The sequence below is a fragment of the Trachemys scripta genome, chromosome 3 (assembly GCF_013100865.1).
Source record: "Trachemys scripta elegans isolate TJP31775 chromosome 3, CAS_Tse_1.0, whole genome shotgun sequence".
Lineage (NCBI taxonomy): Eukaryota > Metazoa > Chordata > Testudines > Emydidae > Trachemys > Trachemys scripta.
In genome coordinates this window covers 43,483,621-43,507,526 of record NC_048300.1, presented here as the reverse complement: position 1 = coordinate 43,507,526, position 23,906 = coordinate 43,483,621, and the positions used below count along the sequence as shown (strand labels likewise).

The window sequence follows — 23,906 nt, the reverse complement described above, 5'->3', positions numbered from 1 at the left end:
GCAAATATCTGTAAAAATAAAACTCAGCTGAGCGTCCCACCCTGCACGCTGAGCCTGGTTTTGCAGCAGAGGAGGTAGGTGTGGCCCACAGAAATCTGTTTCCACTGATAAATAAATTGTAAACTCTTCAAGGCAGGGATTGTGTCTTCATGTGTGTTGCACAGAACCATTCCCTGGTCGTGACTGGGATCTGCGTTTGCTAGTGCAAAATAAGCATGGAATAGAGCCATGGAGGAAAACCCTTCAAAAGGCTTTTAAAACTAGATGGAGTTTGTTTGTATTTTTAATCTTAAAAACAAAAAGCTTGTTTGAGCAGTTTAACCATCCACCTGACATCCTGGGTGAGAGAGGTGCAGAGAGCAGACCCAAACATAAGATCATCTAATGGTCACACTAAGGACAAGCTGGTCTTACTATAAAAATTGAGGGAAGAGCAGAAATGACAGGTAAATACCATTGAATAGTGAGTTGAGGGGTGGTCTTGTATAATGTTTGTAGATTATGAAACTTAAATTGTTTCCTTTAAAAATTACTCTTGGAATGCTCCGAAGGGTGTGTGCAAGAGAGAAATGTGTGTGCAATTCCAGAGCTCTTCAAAGTGCTCTGCAAACACTAATCCTCACAACGCCCCTGGGAAGGAGACAAGTACTGTCTTATCCCTTGGATCAACTGGAGCATGGAAAGGTGATGCAGCAAGGCCACCTTGCAAGTCTGTGACAGAGCCAGGATTAGAACACTGGAGTTCCTGTCGTATGCTCAGCCCACTAGACCACACTGCCTCTCTGCGTAACAGAGGCTTTCTGTTCACACGGCAATGAAAAAATTGTGCAGTGCCAAAATAGCTCCCACCAGCTATTGTTAAAAATAGTCTAGGGATGAAATCCTGGTTCCACTAAAGTCGATGGGAGTTTTACCATTGACATCAGTGAAGCCAAGACTTCACTCTGGATGTCTGCAGTCACAAGGGCTGGGTGTCTTAGGGACAGAGTAGCACTCACCACCAAATCCTGGGTGTTCCTCTACTTGTGAAATTGAAAGCATTGCTTCTTCAGTTGCTGTTATCCACTTCAGCAGGAATACTTGTGTGTTGCCATGGAGTAGGCTAGGGTCCTGGAGTAGCACGGGCTCTTTGCGAAATGGTCGTGCTTAGTCTTTTGAAGGCAGAAGAAGAAATAACTTCCATCACTCGCTGTAGAGCATGGCCATGAGAACTTTATGGAGAGGATGTGAAAGCACTTAGGGGAGAGATGTTGAAATAGGAGGTGTAGCTATATCCCCCTGTGGCCAGATGCAGTTTGTAGTCCCCCATACCCTGTGACCCAATCCTTTTCTCAGCCTTGATGCAGGGATGGGCAATTCTGCGAGAGTTGTGGAAAATTCCACTCTTCACTAGCCACTGCTGCCACACTGCACTGCACCTCCCACCCCCCAAAGTACACCAGCAGTGGTGCAAGAAAACCACTCTGGTCTCAAGGCCAGGTTTGCAGATCTGACAATTGGGAGGGGGTGGGGGACATGTGAACTGAGCACACTTGATCTGGAGTTGCTGAGACCTGGAACCCCTTGATGCCATTTTTAATAGTCCCTTTTTCAAAGAAGAGCTGTACTTAAAGAAAAGCTTCTCAAAACCATTCTTTACTGGACAACCATAAGGTGGGTATCCTCAAGCCGTATAACACAGGTATGTAGTTGGAAACCACTCATTTAATGTGTTCCTTGACTCCACTGTACCGCCTAGTGAATTACTGGAGGTTTGTGAGCTTAGTCTGGACAAGATGGGCTCCGTGTTTGAAGACAGTAATGTTTATATGCTGCATATGATGTATCAGGCCATGGGAGTCTGTTTGTACATGCAAGACTGGGATGGTGCATTGCGCTATGGGGAAAAAATTATCAAACCATACAGGTAAACTTAGGAGCTTTTATTTTTAATTACATAATGCAGTAAGTTGAACACATGTTTAAACAAAACATAGGGGCAGGCATCACTAATCTGATTGCACATTGTATATAGATGCACTGTTCAGTAGTGAATGTTTATGGCCTGTTTAGAATGAAATGCAGGTCCAGATTCAGATAGTGTTTACTTGATCAGAATAGGGCCAAGGTATTAACAATACTTGGCTTTTTGCAAATTCCTGCCACAGAATTGCAGGACCTGTTTACCCCCCCAGCTGTCTTTCCTTATATTGGTGACTGTACTAATCTTGCTTAGTTACTGAAACACGTGTTCATCTCTAATATGGTATTGATAGTTTGCCTAAGAGTAATTTTTTAATCTTAACCCTGTCTGAATACTGTAGTTAATATCCTGGTCCTTGCATATTAATAGAGATTCCAGTCGTCCTGTTGGTTCACTTCATTCATCACCCCCTGTGGTAAATGGCTACAACAAGACTCTTTTCCCATTGAATGGACTGGGCAGCAGAGGGAGCTTGAACTCTGCTCCTCCTGATTCTCAGACTGAGCTTGTCAAGTCCTTGCTGCTCTTGGCTACCTCTCCCTTGGAGCAAGAGCCTGAGAGTATGTGCAAACTCAGGGCTCTTGCACCGGGACAGGGCAGTGCAGCACAGCTAGCACCACCCAGATGTTACCTTTGAGAGGAAAACCAAGAATCTCTCTCTGTTGTTGGGTTTCTTTTCTGGGCCATGTTTCCCTAGCTTGACAGCCAGTACATTACGCATGGGTCTGACCCTGCCACAGGTCTCCCCAGGAAATTCTAATCTAAAGGTGTAATTTGCTCTGCAGCTGCGGGAGTGCAAGTGAACCTCTCCCTTTGGAGGCCAGTGTAAAGTCCTAGATCAGCTGGCAGGGAGCTGTGAGTGTGCTGGCTCGCTCGCTTTCTCCCCGGGGGCTGAATAGTATTGATCATCCTTGTGACTTGCCCAGCTTCCACTGGCTTGGAGCCTGGCATTCCAGGTCAGCCGCTGAACCTAGCTCCTGCAGTTTGTAGTTTCCTTTGCTGCAACTGCAGAGCTGCATTCCAAATACGTATTCTGTACACCCCCTCAGCCACCCCCATACACGCAATGCTGACAGTGTGCCTTGGGAATAAGAAGAATCCTTGGTGCTTAGGGGCGGGGGTGGCTCAGAGAATTGGTAATGATGCAGAGCTTTTCACCCTAAATCCAGGGACCGCAAGTCACTGCCACCTGGTGGCTGATCAGAGGCCTGGGGTGGGTGAAATGAATGTTGTGATCTCAGTCCAATTCGCAGTTGTGTCCACCTCCCACAAACAATAGATACTAACTCATGGCAGCCACAGCAGAGAGTGCAAGGATTGAATGGGCAGGGAGAATGAGCCAGCATCTCACACCTAGAGCCAGGGAGAGGGGTTGTGGGGAAATATTGTGGAAACCTTTTTGGCAGGATCTGATTATGCCAAGTTTTTCTTTTGCAGTAAGCATTATCCGTTATACTCTCTGAACGTTGCCTCCATGTGGCTGAAGTTAGGAAGGCTTTATATGGGACTTGAAAACACAACTGCTGGAGTTAAAGCTCTAAAAAAGGTATTTCCACCCTTACCCAGTAACTAGCGATTTTAGCTAGGCACGTGCTCATTGAAGTGTTACCATTTCTTAACCAATGAATGACTTGCTAGAAAACTTATCATGCCTTGTATTTAGTTACTTGATTTTCATCCTTTCCTTAATTCAACATGTGTTTGTTATAAAGATGCAATGTAACAGCAGTTACATCATTTCACTGTCTGTTATGCAAAGCAAGTCTTTCCTGATCTTTTCACAATTAACTTGAATACTTCAGAAGCAAAATCGTATGTATGTATGTCATATTCCCTGCCTATTCCCTTCATTGAGTCAGAGTTCCACTTCAGCTAGAGAAGTAACTGTAGGTGCAGTTGCATTTCATTTACGTGCTTGTCGAATGAGCTATGTCTCTTCCTTCCATCCACCCCGCCCCCCGTCCTGGCCCCTGAAGCATCACATACTTTATTTCTATGGTTCATATATTGTTAAGCTGCTCAAAAACTGAACATGTTTCTGGCTCTCACTCATTCTGGAATAAGACACAGGCAGATTCATTTTCATTAGGTGGGTTGAATTTTTAATGCATATGATAGATTATATTGTGCTGTGATAGCAAACCCTTCACATTTTTCTTTGATTCCTCTCGTCCCATTACTAATCTGTAGTGCGTTTCATGATCCTTTCTTCCCCCTGTTGTTTTTGGATGCATACCCTCTTTGATACAAGTAAATACCCTTTTGGTTTCCTTAACCTCAATGATTTTTTTGTTACTTTGGTCTGGAATTCCCTGATTTTTGTAGAGGTTTTTTAGGTAAGACAGACTTGAGCCAGTATTAAAGCACACCTCCAGCCTACAAGAGCCTGCATAAATTATATTTTAAATGTATTTTTTAACTAATTTAATGTTGGTCAGAATACAAACAGTGCAGGTAGATCTGTTGGCAGTCAGTTTCCCAACATAAATATATTTTTCTAAAGTCTCATTTCCAAAAATAGCCTCCAGGAACACTTGAACACACCGGCAAAAGCATCCCAGATACTCTTGAGGCTTATTAGAAAAACAAAACAATTGTCTTCTCCTGTCTCTTTGGAAATAGCTCAGACGGGATCTGTAGAGTTCACCCTTTGAGTGAGATGGGAACGCACGGGTCGTTGTTGCTGTTCACGAGGAAGTTAAATCTTCTAAAGCCAACAGTAGGGGATAATCCTAGTCAATATTCCCTCGGTAAAATGGGTTCTAAGATGTTGTGAGCTCTTACTCCATGGTCTTTCAGGCTATGCACAGTGTGCCCAGCCATTTGATAGCATTGTCACCAGCCCGGTGAAGAACTGGGAACCCGCAGTCTAAGTCAGCGGGCACGCATCAAGGATATGCGACAGTCTGAAGTTGACCACATCTACATTGCAGGTCATTACAGAAACCCCATTTGAAGAGATTGGCCGCACAATTGCCCAGTCCTGTTCAACACCAGTTCAGGAATGCCCACAGGAGCCTTGGTCAAAACCTGGTGGGCAGGTGGTTGGGTCAGTAACAAGAGCATGATTAATGACCGTCATCACTGCCCACTTGTTATGCCAAGCAGATTCCACAGTCATGTCCTGTGGTGGCATAAGTGACCAAAAAGGGCGTCTATAAGACGTGCGAAGAGTTGAAGATGGTTGAAGAGGTCTGAGTACAGAGGCAAGTTGCTGTTCTCACTGATCTTGGCCAGGAGCATCATGGAGGCATCCCCACAGTGAATGTGAGGTGGTGTTATGTTACCAAGTATTGGCAGCTATGGCAACAGAATTGCACGCAAAATCCCAGTAACAATGCGCATAGCTTTAAGCTCTACGTCTACCAGCCTCATGTGAAACAACACCAGACAGGAACACACTACTCTACTATTGAATAGCAGAGGGCAAGGGCTGATGTTCTAAGCATCTGGACACCCCAGGTTGAGCTGGCCAGTTTTCTAAGCAAGTTGTTCCGAGGGCTAACTTTGGCTGCTGTCTTCAAGTGGTTGTGGTATGTCAATGACCTATCCAGTGTCATGCTGAGGTAAACAGGGTTTGTTTGGGTTGTGCTGCAGGCGTTGGATATTTAAGAAAATATTTAACTCATGGCATAGGCTTGCATTATGCAGATAAAATGTGATAGAAACCGGAAAAGCTTGGCTGCAGGTGTCAGACTACAGTAGTCTGTCATGAGCTTCATATTCTCATTCAGGATCATGTCAATTTCTGAGGCGGATTGAGCGTGCTAGCTGTGGCCAATGTCATTGGCATAGATAAACTTGTGTGAGGTGTGTTGCTGGCAAGTCATCGATGTACGCATTGAACAGTATTAGTGAAAGAACAGAACCTTGAGGAAGTCCACTAATCTGACGCTTCCAGGAACTGCAACCATCACCCATGTGGACTCTGAACCACCTGTTTTTGAGGAAAAGCTTTACTACTTTGACCACCCAAGGCAGGGCAACTCGAGAGAGTTTACACAGAAGACCTGTGTACCAAACCGTGTCAGAAGCAGTGGTCAAATCCAAGAAGATGGCCCTGTCTTTAGATTTTGTTGAAAACCGTTGACTCCATGGTGGCTTCTGTCCTTGGCAAAGTTTGGTCTTAAACTCTCCACTGACTGTTTCCACCCCCATATCTATGCATTCCACTTCTCCAGTCTCACTTTCTTCTCTGTCCTCATTATTGCACCTACGGCTACTTATTTTTCTGCTACTCTTTCACAGATGGATAGTCTCCCTCAATTATCACTTTAAAACCCCATTTTTCCATTGGTGCAATACACACATTCTAAAGCAGTTTGGACACTGTCAATAGCACCAATTGGTTTTGTCTACCCACAGTTTTAGATTTTAAACTCCTGGGGGTGCGGTGTGTCTTCAGATGGAGAGTGTAGATCACCTTATACAATAGGCCCCAATCCTGTGTAGAGCCTCTACATCTTATTGCAGCATAAATGCTTAAGTCTCAGCACTATTTTCCTTTCTGATGTGTGGTGTGATTACTTGATTATGTGCTAGTGGGAGTGGCTTAGTGGTCTAAGGCACCAGGCTTGAAACATCTGATCATGTTATGTTCACTGAAGCCCTTTTGACTTGCTGAGATAAATTTGGGTTCCAGGCAATTTACCATGGGTATAGGAGAGGAGTTGAACTCATCACTCTGGAACATCTGTCAAAATATTCCCTACTTCAGCAGTTCTCAAACTGTGGGTTGGGGTCTCCAGGGCTGGTGTGGTGGGGCTCAGGTTATAGGTCCCCTGCCCAGGGATGAAGCCCTTGGGCTTTGGCTGCCCCCTCTGCCTGTGATGGTGGGGCTTGGGCTTTGGCTCCCCCATCCAGGGTGGCAGGGCTCAGGCTATAGTCCCCCCCCTCCTGGGGTCATGTAGTAATTTTTGTTGTCAGAAGGGGGTGGCGGTGCAGTGAAGTTTGAGAACCCCTGCCCTACTCTATTCCCTAGCTTGCAGCTTTCAATCTTAGAGTTGGCAGCATTTCCAGTGGTGCTGTATGTACATAGTTTTGAAAAATGCTTTGAGATCCTTCAGGATGAAAAGTGCTGTATGAATGTAAAATGGAATTCATATGGTTTCCTATGGAGGAGATAACTTTAAAGGGATAATAGCAAGAGGTATCACCGTTCCATACCCCTGAGGAGAATACTTCTAGCCTAATGCTAACTATGAATCAATTATGTGAATATTTTTTCCTTTCACAGGCAATTGCTATTATGGAAGTAGCACACGGGAAAGATCATCCATACATTTCAGAGATCAAAAACGAATTCAAGGACCACTGAGCCTCTGAATCTATGCAGTCCTTCTACCTTTATTTAAAAGCCTTGCTACCAAACCTACAAGAGTGCTTTGAAAATCGCTGTCTTATGAAAGCACGTCTGTAATATAAGTGGCATGACAAACATGTTGTGCACTTGGGCCTTGCATCTTGCATTCTCTAAGGCTTATGCAAAACATCTTGAGCCTTTGCAAATTCTCAAATGCTTTTTTAAAAAAGGAAAGATCATGGTTTCATACAGTTCATGCCTTCGACAGCTCATGTGCAGAAGACCAATTATTTTCCTCTACAAATTTTAATGTGTTAGCTGTGTAAAGTAAATAAAAGTGGTACATTGTCATGGCCCTAGTTGTTTGCTTTGTGCTTGCCCTAATTTTGTGACAAATTTTCTCTTACTCTCTGAAGAATTAAATATTTTGAGCAGCTACTTTTCCTATATCCATTGTTTCCAGTACTTTTCTTTAGGCACTTGAAAATGTCTCTATTCCTACCAATTTTATTCCATTTCAAAAACCGTGAGCTTAAGAGGAATTGTTGTAGGCTCCCACCCCAATGTACTTCAACTCAGAGTGTTTGTAGGCACCGTAGCAGCTTCTATAGAGGTAGCACATATAGGCCTTTGTCCACTCGGGGGCATAAGCTGGACTATACCCTCTGTCACAGCGGTTATCCTAGCATAGGCCAGGGGCTAAGGTTAAAGTTCCATGGGTTTGGAGGGTGATGAAGTTGGATTCGCCTTCATGCTGAACCCACAAGGGAAGGTGCCATAACTTGCTGCTATTATCCCTTAGCGATTTTGGAACCTTGCCTCCACAGGGTTCCATAGACAGTCTTAGGCTGGGGAGTACCTGGCTGCAGGAAGCCTGTAACAGGGACACGGGCTGGGGGTAAAGTGAGCTGGTCTGAAGTGGACACGCCTTGCCTTGTTAGAGAGAAGCCCTTTTGTCTCCAGCATATTACAGGGAGCTGCCACCAGAGGAGCCAGAGCATCCGTCTGTTAGTTGCTGAGTTGGAGACCAACTTGCACCTCCTTCCCCACTTCCAGAAGAATCCAAAAGAAACTCAAATTGAAACATGGGGTTTGTTTTTACATGAGGCTGGACAGAGGGGGATGGGTTGGCTGTCTTTAAGAATCCAGGAGGCTCCCTTTCCCTCTTAGTTACACATTTAAAGTCTATCAGGTATGGAGTTAAATTACATAAACACTGTACCATTTTTACAGCTTGCAGAGCAGGCATGAGAAATCAGAGATAGTCATTATTGTGTAGCAGCACCCCACCTACCCAGTCTGGCTTCAGGCTAGCTGCTGCCTCAGTTTCCCCTCAGTTCCAGGGCTGATTATCTGCCTTCATTCTCCACCCTGTGTAAGCAGGCTTGTTTCTTCAGTCCAGGAAGGGCTAACCACACCAAGTTTTTCAAGTCCTTTCTGAAAGTCTACATGACAAAATTAAGTCTATGTAAGTTAATCAGCTTACAACCACCGCAGTAATTAAATTGCTTTTGCATATCCATACTACACTCCTTGTGTCAGTGGTGCATGTCCTCACCAGGAGCACTTGCATTGATTTAACTGCTGATGTAAGCAATACAGCATCTGCAGCTACATTGAGACTACGTCGACCTAAGAGGTGGAGTTAAGTCAGTGGAGCGAGCGTGTCATATCAGTAGGAGCTACATTTTAGTGTAGATTGACGTAAGCTGCCTTAATTGACAGAAAAATTCACAAAGTGGCACACACAATGCAGGCTGACACTCCACCTCTCCTCTCCCCTGTTCTTGACTAAGCATGAGAAGATTAGACTAATCCTGTGTAACCACTTCCAGGAACTGCTACAGTACCTCTCTTTGATAGCGCTTTCTCACCATAACTGGAATGATGTTGACAACTACTACCAATGTTTATAATCCTACCCCAAGCAGCAGAGTCAGGGAAGGAAGAAGAGTAGAAAATTCTATGAAGTCCACTAAGGCCGTTGGTGTGCCAACCTAAGAAACATTGGAGGGGCTTAAATACTGCAGTGAAGGGTGCAAGTTTAAAACCTTAAGCTAGACAGGAAGAAAAACAAGTGAATTTCCTTCAGGGGGAAAAAAAAGTTTATTGCATACTATGAATACAAAGGATAGACAATCTTTTACAAAAAAGAGCTTAGTGAGTCATGAGTCTCACATCCGAAAAGGCATATAGGAAACTATTTACACAAAGGCAGTGAAAGATGTAAAAAAGTTATTGCAGTCATCTAATGCTGAATAGTTCTTTTTATAAAGAGAAGAGAAACAGTGCAAAAATACTGTCAAAAGTAATCAGTTTTATACACAAGATAAAACTGATAAGCATAAGCTTATGTACTGATATGAATAATATACATTAAAATATAAAATAGCATGCATAGTTTTTTTTAAAAGACTTTCAATAGTATAAAATGAGTATGCCATTCATCTTGAATTAAAAGGGGTTGGGGTGTGGAAATTGACCTCAATTGTCTACAAAATGTATACATACTATGAGGCTGAGAAATTGTTAAATCATTGTCTTGGACTTAACTGTAATGTACAGAGTTACAGAACAAATACAAAAGCAAGCATTGAAATACTGAAGTAAAATAGAACGTCCAGTGATGTAAAACTAATTTAACATGTTATGTAACATATGTCCCACACAATTATACATGTGTAAACTTTTTTTCCTTTGAAAAATATCAACAGTAAGATACTTTACTAGCGGGGAAAATGTCTTCTATAAGGCGTAACCTCAACAGGCCAATTATCCCATTAACAAAATGCTTCTAGTTTTGTTGATTTGTTTTAAAAAATAGCAGCAAGAGAATGGATCTTTGCAAGCAAAACTGCAGTTATTAAATTCTAATCAATTCCTCTCCATTTTACTCAGGCACCAGTCCTCCTGAGCTGCTTAGGACTCTTACCTGTATAAGGAGTGCTGACCTGAGGTTCTAGATAGGTGAATATTGACATTAAAATAAATTGCAAATTTAAAGAATTTATTTGTTTTTAGAAATGTTAGTTTTATTTCCACTATTTCGAAATGGTGCTGGGATTGTTCGATTAGGGCTGCTGGTATATTGCTAAATTTCCATTTGCTGCCAAGGTGCACAGTCCTGCATTTCTTGTGCCTGTAAAGCGCACGAGAGTTGATATGCATCAGATGCAGAAAGGCTGTCCTTTGTATACAATGAAATACTGATCAACTGGCAAATGCATGGATAGGCTGGGGAATTTCATAGTGGTTTCAGGTAGAGCATGTTGTGGTTTTATTTGCTGGAAGAATTGGATGAATATAAATATATTTTTGACACACACATTGTCTGTCTGGTAAATAACAGTTGACATTAAAACAAAAGTTAAACAAAACTTCCTAAAAGAATTTACCCTAAAGCCTCTGGTTTCTAAGTCCAGAATGTTTTTAATTCTATAAATACAGAATGATACTTGGAGCTGGGACAACAGATAAATAAGCCACAGCTAATGGGGCAGAAGTGTCCTTCAGTGAATTTGGTTTAACTGTCTGGACTGCATTAGTAATGTGAGCAGGTGAAATTAGTGAAAGAATAACCAGTCTGCTATCCTCTCAATCCAAAACAAATCAAACAACATCTGATCACTGTTAACATACCACCTACAATACAAAGTTACATCAGATTTAGTATGAAAGCCTCAAGACTATATTCCACTAACTCTGAAACCCCATTCAGTGCTTAGGGACCTTGCCAGTGCCCAAGGGGATGCAACTCAATTTCCAGCCCACTAGAGAGCATTGTATCAGACTGTGAAGCTGGGTATTCCTGCATGCAGAGTCTCACCCTGCCCTGCCCTACTTGTGCCTGGTCACATGCCCATCTACCATTTATATGCATGGCAAAATGGCCCCAAATTCTGCAGCCGGTACCTTCAAATCATCAGACGAAACCCTCATGTTTAGGGTTTCTGCAGAGACAGCAGCCAGCTGCTGGCATGGCGTGTTGTGGCAGGTCAGTTGAGGCAGCCAGGGACAGAGCAGATGAGCCTCAGGCACTGGGCAGAGCTCCATCCCTTCTGCACCGCAAAGTGTGGTGGAATGCAAACTTCAGAACTCCATAAGTTCTGATCAAACTATTTATAAGTGAATTCTAAATTGAGCAAAGCCATTTTCCCCATCCCTGACCTATATATAGTTAAGAGCATGAACTCTACCCATGAGCTGGGGACTTGGGTACTATGGAATTTGGGGTCAATGTTAACTATTAGCAGTTCAACGTGTTCAATATTAAACCACAAAAGTTATGGCTGTTAAACAGTAACATTTTATCTAGAAAAAAAATGAATGCAGGCTTATTGATCTACTTAAAATTCCCTTTTATGAAGTAGATGAAGGAGCATAAGACATTCACAGGGATATAACATGGGTGAGTGTGTCAGATAGAAACTGGCAAGAGTTGGAAGAAGTCTATTTGGAGTTAGTTTTCAGAACTGCTTCAAGTAGCTGTGCAGTTCAATTTGTGGGAGTTGGTGCTTTAAAAGTGGTTTCTTGTGAACTACCCATTGCCCATGCTTTGATGTGAATACAGCATGAAAACCACAAATATAACTAGAGTTTTCATTCTCCTTTTCCTTTTAAAAGACCCAGATGCTAAAACTGTAGGAGAGAAATGAAAAGATACTGTTCCTTTAAGTCCCATGCTTTCATTTCTACTGTAACAAATGAAATTGGATAGAAAATGCTTATTCCTGTCCTTCCCTTAAGATGAAGAAAATATGTTCCAAAGAACCTGGGTGTGATAAAGCTGCAGTCCTTCAGCATCGGAATATTCCGTTTTTCCTCTACAATATGGAGTAGATTCACCTCTCTCAACTGTAAAACCCTGGCATGATGAAGTTACCGTTACAAATGGGACAAGAGAGGAAGCTCTGGAGACATACACCATTTCAGTTCATTTAAGATACTAGCTGATCTAGTCAAGATAAAATCTAGCAAGAAAAATACACTGAAGTCAGACAAAAGGAAAGTCTAAAATGACCAAGCTTTCAATAAAAGGGAAAGAGTGAGTCACCTTAAACTCCAGCTACCATTTTAGTAGCCGACTGAAAGTGGTTGTTATGTGACCATCTATCTGGCTCATTAATAGGCACTTATTGCTAATGTTGAAAGGCTTTTGGTGCCATTTTGTAATTATTATTATTTTTTTTAAAGAAACCTGTAATGTGCCTTTGCACTACAAAAAGCCACGTAACGACAATGGTGCTGAATTTTCTTCCTTTTTAACACAGCTATTTATGCTCTCATAACTTTTTTTCCTGTGCTTACAGAAGATCCAAAGAAGCAGTAGTCATATACATTTCCGCCAAGATACCTGACTAAGACGACCTAGGAACAATTATTTTCCCTTCTGATTTTCTACCTTTCAAATCCAAATGGAGCAATGGAACTTGACAGGGCTGAGTTCAAACTTAATTCATCATTAGGAAATTATTCAAAAAGCTGTAACGAGATAACTAATTTAATACACTTTGCTTCAAGGTTTATTCCTTGGCCTGATTCCCAGATATAAAGCATCTCTGTGCAATTACCATGCAGATGCCACTGAAAAGACTTTAAATGGTTGCTGCTAATTTAACAAGAGAGATGTTGGCACTGGCAGAAGGCATTAGAGAAAAACTAAAGATGACTGAAAATCAGCTGATTCTTAAACATAATATCAAGATAGTTTAACTAGGTCTATTTTTTTTTTCCTAACCATCCTTTGGTGGCTTGAAACTGAAACCTGTCTTTTCTTTTCTCACCATTATGCCTTCACCCTAGTATGTTACTGTAAATGCCAAGCTACCAGCATAAGCAACATCTGTAAGGCACTCACACCCAGAGCCTCAAAGGTATTTATTTAGGTGCATAATGGGAGTTAAGTATCTAAAATACCTTTGAGGATCTGGTCTGAGTGTCCTCAACTCCCAACTGAAGTTGAGGGCACTCAGAATCTTGTAGGAGTGAGCCTTTAACCATTTGTTTAAAACAATTATGTGGCCTTTGCAAACAGCTTTAATCAGAACAAACAAGAGCTTACATTTGGCTGCTGAAGTCCGGAAGACAAGTTCTGAAAATGCAGCAGCTGGGAGTGACCATACTGAGTGCAATGTTTCACCCTAATCCTGGGTCTCCTATAAAGTTTATACACTGCAGGCTCTGCTTGCTGGACTACAGGCGGTGTTTCCAGATTAGGGGTTAGGCAGCATGGATCTAAACCCACCTACAGTCATTATGTACCCATCCAGTTTAGATTGTTTCTAGAGTAAGATAGGTGGAAGCTATATAATGGGTCATGGCTAGCCAGGATAAAGCAAATAAAACACAGATGACAGCAGGTAAATGTGTCCTTTTGGGAGGAGGGGGGGAGATTTGGCCCTGATTTATACATTGTATAAGCTCAGTCAGGTAATAGCAACGGCCCGAGCAGACTTTTTAAAGTTAAGCTTCCTTTTTTCTGCTCAAAACTAACAGAAAATTGCCCCATCTAAAGTACTGCCAAGTGACTATACCAGACTCAAAATGCTCTTCCATCCATTTCTTTCACAAGTGTTGTAATAGCGTGTCACTAGCATACATTTAAAGCAAACCCTTGACTGAAACCACATTTATGCATGGATTCTTTAATGTTTTCTGGTATTTCAAGCAAAGCCTGCGTGGGCCTTGCAGGGTGATGTACACAAGTGGACTCCTGCCCCTGGCTTCTGGGGGTTGCCGTGGGGGTGCATCATGAAGACTGCACTACAAGATCAGGGCTGTCAGTCATATGGGGCTAAAATTGAGAGCTGAAGAAAGCAAATGCAGTTCCACTGAGCTCAGTACATTACACTGGATTTTAATTTGACCCATTGTACCAAGTTTTCTAAGATATGGTGGCTTTGGTTTTTTACGAGTCAGCACCACCCAGCTATACTGTTAATTACATTTTTTTTTTTTAAAGTACAGCAGCTATCACTTTTGGACAAAGTGATCCACAGTGAACATGTGGCTTCAGTGAAATAAATGAATGATCTAGAGGAGGGAACTTGCACAAAGGATGTGGAACAGTCAGCCAGTCTCAAGGGAAGGCAGAGGGAAAAGAGAGGAAAGTGATGGTCTGGTGGTTAAGGTTCTGGCCTGGGATTTAGAGCCACGAATGGAACCCATGTCTCCTGCCACAGACTTCATGTGTGACCTTGGGTAAGTCACTTAAAGTAGCTGTACCTCACCTCCCCACTTGTATAATGGGGATAACAACACTTCCTTTCTCTCCCCATCTGTCTGTCTTGTCTATTCAGATTGTAAACATTTCAGGGCAGGGATTTTCTCTCCTTATGTGATGTAGCAGACTGGGGCCTTCAGTGGCTACTGGAATATAAATAAAAGGAGAGAAAGGATACAAAGAGACCTGGGATAAAAATGGTAACCTGAGTGGGCAAATGGCCTCTGCAATTTAATGCAGGGGGGCGGGTGGGGGGGAATGAAAGCTAAGAAATAAAGCTTGCCAGTGCCAGAAGGGCTGGGGTGTGATATGGTCAAACTGCGAGACATGGACTGGGAAAGAATCTGAGGGCAGGAGCAGTCTGTAAGCGAAAAACTTCAGTTCACTATTTTGGCAGCAGCCAGGATAGTAAACAGAACACAGGGATATCGGTCAGAGAGCACAGATCATGGGCACTGCACGAAGGGCTAGAAAGTAAACCATCTAAGTGACTGAGAACGATTCGTGCAGAAAACAAAACTCTGCGATTGGAGATGAGATGTCTCGACCTTAATGACATTCCTTGCCTGAATAAGGTGAGTGGGATTTGGCCTTGTGACAACAATGAAAGGGTTAGTCATTTGTGAGAACATAATGTCTGACTTCTATTTTCTGGGCTGCAATTGGCTGACATTTTTCTATTGCTCAATCCAAAGCCCACTAAGGTTGATTGAAAGACTCCCACTGACTACAATGTGGTTGGGTTCAGGGCCCTAGCCAGAGTATTACAGCTCTTTATCTAGGACGGGATCAAAGGCTGGTGGATATTAACAAAAGTGTAATATGGCTTCTTGTCAAGTACTAAGCTGCAATGGTAATTCTTGCCAAATTTTGAACATCTGAGGTCTCTGTACACCTGATTATAGTGGCGTTGGAACAATTTTTATAGTGGGGGTGCGGAGAACCATTGAACAAAACTGTAAACCCTGTATATGATGGAAACCACTTCAAGCCAAGGGGTAATGCCACATACCCAGCTTTCCTGCCTGAAATACCCTACTGCTTACTTTGTAATGCTTCCATCCATTCATTTATGGATGCATGTTTTGGGTTCTCTGCATTGTATCTTCTCTGTATTTATCATCAGATTTGGCCCATTACAGAGTCTTAACTGGCTTTTAGCAGGTCTTGTTTTCATTGTGAAAGCCACAAAATTGGCTCTAAAATGTTCTTACTGGAAAAAAGCCATTCCCTGAAGACCTGTTCATTTCATAAACCATATAACAGAATACAGGTCAACAAAACTCCCCTGGAGAGGATCACCTTCCCTATGGACACTTGGCAACGCAGATCAGTTATGTCAATTCAAACCTCACCACAAGTTTTACAAGTTCAAGAAATTCAGAAGTTATTCCATGAAAAATAAATTACCTTGTACAAAATAATTTGTGGTACTCTCTACGGAAGAACAAGGACTCCTTACTTTTGAGGCAACTTGAGCACGTGCAATATTTGCACACCATGATAAAAGACACGTTTGTCAAAGAAATGTGTCTGTCTTGCCAATAAGGTTCAGTCCAATCCACAATACTGCGTCTGGGATCTCTAAGGAGATTAAATGAGTCTAGAGTTTTGTAGGAACTGGATGAGCACACGATAGACAAATTTGTACTGAGCGATGGTCTGAATCATGAACATTCTCTGCTCCCGTAGGTGTCTCAGCATCACCGGAACATCCACTTTCTGGAAAGTGAAGGTGACAAAGATGTGAGGCTGTGTGTTAATCAAACCCAACATCACCAGAACCCTCCTTTGACTAAGTGTAAGGAAAGAACAAAGATAACTCATTTATAGTTTTGGCCTTACCTTCCACATTATAGCAAGGAATATACATATATATTATACACACAATGAAAGGAAACCAAGGTTCCAATCCTGCTTCCACTGAAGTCAGTGGTAATTTTAACATTAACTTCAATAGCTTTAACACTGAACACCTGGTGTCTTCCAGCTATGTATTACTGTTACCTCATATGGTACCACTGATTGAGTGTGTAGTGAAAGGTTATTCAGGAAACTGAGCAATCTCTTAAAATCCTACCTGGTGGCTTCTTGTTAAATATAGCCACACTCAGCTTGTCCAAAATTAACTAATTGTGTCATGTTACCTGACAAGTCATATGCTGGGAAAATGGAGAATTTCAATAATCAAAATTTAATTTCTTGGGTCAACTCCCCTCTGCCATCCACTGTGCATGCAGGCATGGAAGCCATTTGCACTGTGATTCATGGTCAATTTTACTTATAGAGGAAGGACATTAAGGTTCTACAAATCATGGGAAGCAACCAAGAGTCCAAACAACATTGGGTCCCTGGCCGGAACAGAAGGATTGGCAAATATATCATGACCGTATGATGCAGTTATTGCTCCCTCTTTTCAGGCCACTCAGTTCCTTGCCAAAAAAGAGGAAAGTCACTGGCAATGTCCACAAGACCCAGAAACCCGACACTTGACAGAGAAGCTCTGACCTTCTTTAATTATCAAAGCCAAGACATGAACCAGATTATGTGAAACACAGAGAGGCTTGCAAGATGAAGCATTAGAATTCACTGGAAAATATATGAAGTATTAGCATTTTATTGCCTGCATTGAGAGAGCAAAAGAAGAAAAAACATAGGTAACTTGTTAGAACAGGTATGTGAGGAGTAGTTCAAAAATCATTGAGCTATTGCGCTCAAAACTACCAAGGCCCAAACTGAGGTACCAAAGTACTATTCATGCAGGAAACTTAAAGCACTGAGAAATTCATTCATTTGGTGTAAATAATTCTTTCCATAACCTTAGGTTCATTATTTCTGATGTAAACTATTTTCATTAACAAGGGGGGGGAGCATCAAAATTGGGTGGAATGTGGATGATTTAGGGAATAAAACTAGCAAGAACCCTCAAGAAGATAACAGCCAAGAGGTTTGCATTCAACCTCCACATTACTATGGACCCTGTTCCAGGTTCCTGGAACAACAGCTGTGTGTTGTTTCTTACATGCCGAAAGAGGAAAACCCATGACTCTCTACAGCAATGCTATACTATACTTTTCATTCCAGAAGCACAAGTTGGAACAAACTAAAAATCTTTTGGCTGAAGTCAGCAGCATTATGAGAATGAGGTCAGGGCAAAGGGACAGGGATATAATTGGTTCAGCCTTTAGCCACCAGAGGCTCTCTGTGTTAGGAAATTAGTGTGGTTTCCAAGCATTATGGGAATTGTTTCTAGAAAGTGTTTCACTTTCTCATATACATTTCTGTGTATTTACGTAAAATGATGGAGGCCCCTAGTTTTAATTAAATAAGCCCAAACTGACATGATCACCAATGTTCCCTCTAAATGTTGTGTGTGTTTGTTTTGTACTGAGCAGGTTACAAACTCCACTGGACACTATATTTTTGTCCTTAGGCAAGCTTACACTTGAAGTGAGGGATGTGTATGGGAGGTTTGTGCGGATGTGTGGAAGGGGGCTGTGCGTATGGTGAGAGGCGTGCAAAGTGGGTGTTGTGTGCGTGCATGGGTGCACATATGAGTACACTGCAGAGCCCAATCAGGCCCCTCACCTAAGCTCCTGCACAAGGGGCACCTCAGAGCTGCCACTGCTTCCTCCCAGCCAGTGTGTCCATGAGATCAGAGGCGCTTCCACTCCCACAGCAGCACGCCTGCACAAGTTCTGTCATGGGTGGGGTGGGGCGAGCAGAACAGGTTCTTAAAGGACTACACCACATCCCTGCTGGAGCCACCACAGAGAAGATGAGAGCGGCGGTGCCTGACCTGCACCATATATACAAGACTGCTGCACGGCTGTGCAGTTCACAGGCAACACCGGTGATCACAGCTTTTAAAGTAGAGCCATATTTATGCCATTCCACAAATGAGCTGTTACAGGAGACGGGATGTCAGTTTTGGTTAGATGTATTCCTGGAGGTTTCATCACATGACAATCCTGGAGGGTTGGCAACCCTAACCAGAGAGTAGTTATAGATGGCACATAAATACCAAGAAGGGTAGAAATTGTGATGAGGATTTTCATTTTATTTTCAAATCTGTGTAGATGAGAGCATAAGCTCCTGTTTTGGGTTTACACTGCTAAACCACAGAATGCCTCAGCATGGAATGTGATGGTTAGAAAAGCAATTGGGTCATGTTGAGCCAAGCCATGTCAGAACTTGCCTGAACGACGACAAGACCAAAAAAAAAAAAAAAAGGGGGGGGGGGGGGGGGGGAGACAGCAAACCAGTTTGGGCCTGCACAACCTAAGTTTCAGTCTCAGCATTTGACAGTTTGTTGATTTCTATTGGGCCAATAACATCTGCTGATCAGTCACTTTCTGTGTCATCACCACATGGGTCAGGCTTCGATTCATCTCAGAGCTATTTTGTGTGTGTGTGTAACACTAAGCACACATCTAACGTCTATATTTATAGTCAGCCTTACAAGGATGTACAACAGGCCAGCCCCGACCTATCTCAGGAGAGCTTAATTAACCACTTTATTCCAGGAATGGGGGAATCTTTGCATTCAAAACCCACCACAGTGCATCTGTCAACAAGAGATTAATAATGCTTTGTAAAGGTGATATTTAGTAAGATACAGAATTAAAACAATTACTAGCTTTGCCTTCCACACTACAAACATCTTTCTCACGTAAGGGGCATTGTGGCAAGGATCACTGGTTCACGTTAGAGTGCCAGGTTAGTGCTAGATTCAGGTATACTCGGATCTGACTATGCTGATTGCTATCGTACAGGTGTGGGCAAACTACGGCCCGCAGGCTGGATCCGGCACAAGGGATTAAAGTTTTCCAGCAGTTCACTCGATGAAGGAAGCCCCTTCATTTCAATAGCTGTTTTCCTGAGGTTGGCATTGTACACCAACATCATATTTTTCTTCAGGACGTAGTGTTTTTGCTGCACTGTTCCCCAATGACAAAGAACACAGCAGAACAACAAGTAGTTACATACTGTAACTTCTATGTTGTTGATAGTCTAACAGAGTGCCAGCCTGTGTAATTGGTCTCATAATACTGGCTGTGACCCATCAACCTTTTTTTCCTGTTATTTTTGAGTCACAGCTGAGCTTTGTTCCAGTCTAGAAGCCAAAGAGAGAGAGAGAGAGAGAGAGAGAGAGAGAGAGAGAGGAAACTGAAGATAGAAACTAGAGAACTAAATCAATAGTCCAAACCAGTTTGGAAGCCAGCACGCTTTTCCAGTGGCTCTCAATCTGCTCTTTTACACAGTTCTGTCTCCAGATTGATTAATTAAGACAGGTACAGACCATCTTAATTTAGATTGTAAACTCTTTGGGGCAAGTGTCCTATCTCAGCAGTGCTTTATTAAAATAATAAAAATAAAAACAATACCTACAAAATTGTCAAGGTACATATGGCAGCTAGTGTCAAATCTGCTCACTGTGTCTGGGTACAGTAATGCAATGAGATGGATGATATTTTATGACTAGTTTGCCCCAACACAAATGTAGTAAATTACTCAATGGACCAGCTAAGGGAAAAGAATTATTAAGGGGGAAGTTTACTTACTTCATTATGTTCCAAGCAGCCAATCATCAGTTCTGTTAGGATAACCACCCCTGTCCTCCCTACACCTGCACTGCAGTGAACCACGATTGGCGGGTTGCAATTATTGCTAGCATCCAACACGCTGTTGGTATGGCGACGTACCGACTGTATCTCCTCCAAATAGGCTGTAAGATAAAATGCAAATTATGCTGTAAAATCCTATATGGCTTCACATAAAAGTTGAAAAATTTATGAGAAAGTCAGTTTTCTTTTTAAGTGACAATAATTTACAGTTCCTACAAGACACTAATTATTTGGCCACTGTGTACTGAACAGCACTGAATCCAGCGAGTACCAGCTGGGTGTCAATTATTACTTGGGAGTTTGGTCCCTTAAATTAAATAGTTCTTTTTAAAAAATTAAATTCTGTTTTCCCCTCTGCAAATCCCTAGCTCCCCAAAGCAGATGATTCTAGACATTACTTACAGCAATTCCTGCTATTAACAGGCTGGGATCAAAAACAACAGCTAAGTCCCCTTGAAACTACCGCCTGCCAGAGCCAGTAGCGGATGGGAAGTGAGCATCCATCTGCCCTTTTCTTTCCTTCCCTTGTAGAATGAGTGAGAATGTCAACCATGTCTCTACTTTTTTGTTTGTTTTTCAGCAGGTATTAGGACTTTTTTTTGGACACAGTTCTCTGTGGCTTTCCTGTAATCACGACTGTAAAGTGTAAGGATCTCTGAGAGTCCTCTCGTCTAGCTCTAATGCTCTCCAAAATAGTGGCTTTTTGCTTATTAAAGTATAAACATTTCAGATATCCTAGTGCTCAGCTGGTTGGGTAAACACAATGCAAACCAGGACACTCAGGTTCTGATCTGGGTATGGGGCCTCTCCCAAGGTTATTCCATCAGGAATTGTTTGAACCGCAGAAATGAAGTCTCTGGGCCTAATTCACCATTATACTGCACCCTGTGCAGTCCTTCCCACCTGTGCAAGCAAAATCAGAAAGGTGGCATTTTACACCTGTTTTGCACAAGTGGAAGTGATTCCATTAGGTGTACAGCAGTGGAGAATCATGACCTGCATGTCCAGCTGTATCTATGAACAGCTAGGTTTCAATTTTTACAGCTTCCCAATTGCTGCGGTTGAATGTTGGAAGACTGTCCTTTTAAAAATAAATAAATAAATAAAAAGCTTGGAAATACAATGAGAAACAGGAATAGCCCAACTTAAAGTGGTGGGTGAAAACTCCATTACTAACCCATAATACCCTGAGTCACTTCCTTGGCAAAGCTGAAAATTCTATTTGCATATTCCTCCCTCCAGTTGTAAAGTTAAATAAAACGGGTATGCATTCCTTAGGGTCATTATGGTAGCATTACTATTACTGGCATATTAAGTGTTTATTAGTCATAAAGTAGTAAGGAACAGTACTGAATTAATAGAAGTCAATACAATGGTTGAGAATTTTTCCTCTCACCCAAACCTCCCACACTTTAACAGTCCGATAATTAAAACACCTCCTGGACAGGTAGGGAGTTAAGATTACTGAAGACAGCCCCTAGCATGGGAGGAAAGGGGAAATATGTGGGAGAGGGTGCAGACAGAGTGCCTGCCTTGAGGGAAAGAATGGGGGGCCCTGCAATGAGAAGGGCACACAAACCCTAGGATGGGGGTGAAGTGGAAATGCAGGGGCAAGGAGCACACAAAGCCACTGGCAGTGGGGAGAAGAGGGGAAGTTACAGAGAGCCCCTGAAATACAGGGGGATAGGAGGATGGCACACAGGGAGCTTTTGGGCTGGAAAGGAGGGACGCCAGGAGCCCCTGGCATGTGCAATGAGTTTGGCTGACAGAAGCTACAAAGTGTGCAATGCTCCTTTGGGTCTTAAACATGTTCAGTGACCATAAACGTGTGCATTAATTAAGGGATCTTACACAAAAAGCCTTGGACTTCTTCTGGACAACCATGATCAGGCCAGTCAGTATACTGCAAGTGCCACACTGTCCTCTCCTGCCCAGACAAAAGATGCTTGACCTTCAGCCCCGTAGTAGCATAGCATCCAGAATCCGTGCGGAACTTAGTTGTCACCTTAAACTTCCCATAAGTGGCTGAGCTGTGCTTAGAGCCCAGTTTAGGCCAGTAGCGATGACTCTTGCTTCTTCCTCCTTCCTGAACCGCAAAAAGCAAAATTAAAATGATTCTTCTTGTAGTGTCATGATTATAATTCTCACAAACAGAACCACTTGTGCAGCTAAACTGGGTACTCCTTTTTATCTTCTCTCGTAAGAGAAGAACAAGGGGCTTCCCAAGAAACTGAATGGCATTAAATGAATGGAACCTCAATGCCAGAAAAAATATTTAGTCCAAGGGTTGAGAAGGCTCAAGGCTTGAACATTTAGATGGGTACTAAGAACATCCAAAGTTTCATTAAAGGAGGCCTGCTGACAGGGTGGACAAAGGGGGCAATTGCCCAGGAGCTCGGGCGATCTAAAAGTTGTCCAGGCAGGCTGCAGGGCTCCTAGGCACGCGCGACCGCTGTGGGCCCTGTGCTACGGGCCAGTGCGATTGGCCACGGTGGTCGGTCCTGGAAGTGATGGATTCGGAATTGCTGTCAGCGGGCCTGCATTAAAGAGACTTAAAAAAAAAAAAAAAAAATCTAAGGGAAAAGCTCTCATCCTTCAGGGTATATGTCAACTTCTGATTGCAACAGGTGAGGAAGAAACTTCCCCATAGGCAGGTTATTTCATAACTGTCCATTAAGAGTATTTGTCTCTCTAACTTCTGACAATCCGGTACTGGTTTATGTCAGAGATGCGAAAGTGGACTAGACAGAACACTGGGCTAATGTGGTATTTTAATTCCTATGTTCTGATAAGGCAGCAGGGTTCAAAGCTGGATGTAGTGTTAGTTAGCAACATGTGCAATAAAAATAACTGTTTTGCTTGGCATAGGAATAAAAAGGGTTTTTTTTAAATGGACACTTCTCCAGGAACAACAGCTTCTGGTCTCTTTTCAGCGATAAGAATGATGGTATGCAGAACTGGCCTTGGATGCGCTGGGAATAAATGTCGTTTTAACCAAGAGCAGTTCAGGGTTCTCATTCCAATGGAAACATTTTTGCTTTGTTTGGCAAACCAAAGTCTTACAACTGAACTGAAGCTTGGTGGTGGTTGTTTTTTGTTTTAGTAAATGACAAGCTAAATACTAGAGTGCTATAAAAGACAAGGTCACAGCAGTAGATTATCTCCAGACAACTGTTCAAGGGGAATAAAAGGAGAAAATAAAAGGGCTGCTAAAGAAAAACATTATTGGAATGGGAAGCAGTGACAATGGTAGAGTTGCTCACATTCGGAAAGAATTGCTCTACGTAATTTTACGTACCTCTTCAGCTGTGACCATGGCTATAACATTCACCCCCTGTTCCCACACCATCTGCCAGAAGTCATGGCAAGTGTGTGGCAAAGGTCCTTGTGTGGCTATATAGTGCCATTCCTCCCCACCTACAGTAACCTAGGAGTCAGAAAAAAATAAATACAGTTAATGCCAGACTTTTCTGCAGTGCGATTCAAGACAAGGCGCTCCGACCAACCGTCACAGCAGTAAGGAGGAACTGAGAGGACGTAGGGTTGGCGATGCCTCATATACCAATACATGAGCGTGGCACTCAAGGGGGCGCTATAGCTGACCCTACAGATACTGCTAAGGCAAAAACCTCCGATGACTGTGCATGTGGGTGCGCGCACACCTAGAATGGAATAGACATGAGCACACCCTCGAGAGGAATACTTCTTCCTGTTTTGCAGAAAATTAAGACCATGCAGTGCATAAAATGGAAAAAGGAAAATCTTTGCTTAAGGGCCTGATTCAAAGCCCAT

General features: G+C 42.6%; 2 protein-coding genes across 8 annotated transcripts in view; one reads left to right on the top strand and one right to left on the bottom strand.

Annotated features, from left to right (window-relative positions):
• Positions 1-7,618, top strand: part of SMYD2 (SET and MYND domain containing 2) — a 42,234-nt gene extending 34,616 nt beyond the window's left edge. For all 3 annotated transcript variants that reach the window (XM_034764567.1, XM_034764566.1, XM_034764565.1), the window contains exons 10-12: positions 1,732-1,906; positions 3,401-3,509; positions 7,200-7,618. In XM_034764567.1, the coding sequence (XP_034620458.1) occupies positions 1,732-1,906; positions 3,401-3,509; positions 7,200-7,280 (365 nt within the window). In that variant the 3' untranslated portion in view covers positions 7,281-7,618. The remainder of the gene's footprint in view (positions 1-1,731; positions 1,907-3,400; positions 3,510-7,199) is intronic.
• Positions 7,619-7,707: 89 nt separating this feature from the next.
• Positions 7,708-23,906, bottom strand: part of PTPN14 (protein tyrosine phosphatase non-receptor type 14) — a 182,333-nt gene continuing 166,134 nt past the window's right edge. For 3 of the 5 annotated variants that reach the window (XM_034764560.1, XM_034764564.1, XM_034764562.1), the window contains 4 exons: positions 23,413-23,541; positions 21,966-22,200; positions 20,052-20,215; positions 9,353-16,209 (listed from right to left, as the gene is read on the bottom strand). In XM_034764560.1, the coding sequence (XP_034620451.1) occupies positions 16,081-16,209; positions 20,052-20,215; positions 21,966-22,200; positions 23,413-23,541 (657 nt within the window). In that variant the 3' untranslated portion in view covers positions 9,353-16,080. Of the gene's footprint in view, positions 8,711-9,352; positions 16,210-20,051; positions 20,216-21,965; positions 22,201-23,412; positions 23,542-23,906 lie in introns of those variants that run through there. The other 2 variants (XR_004644977.1, XM_034764563.1) reach the window with 2 other exon arrangements.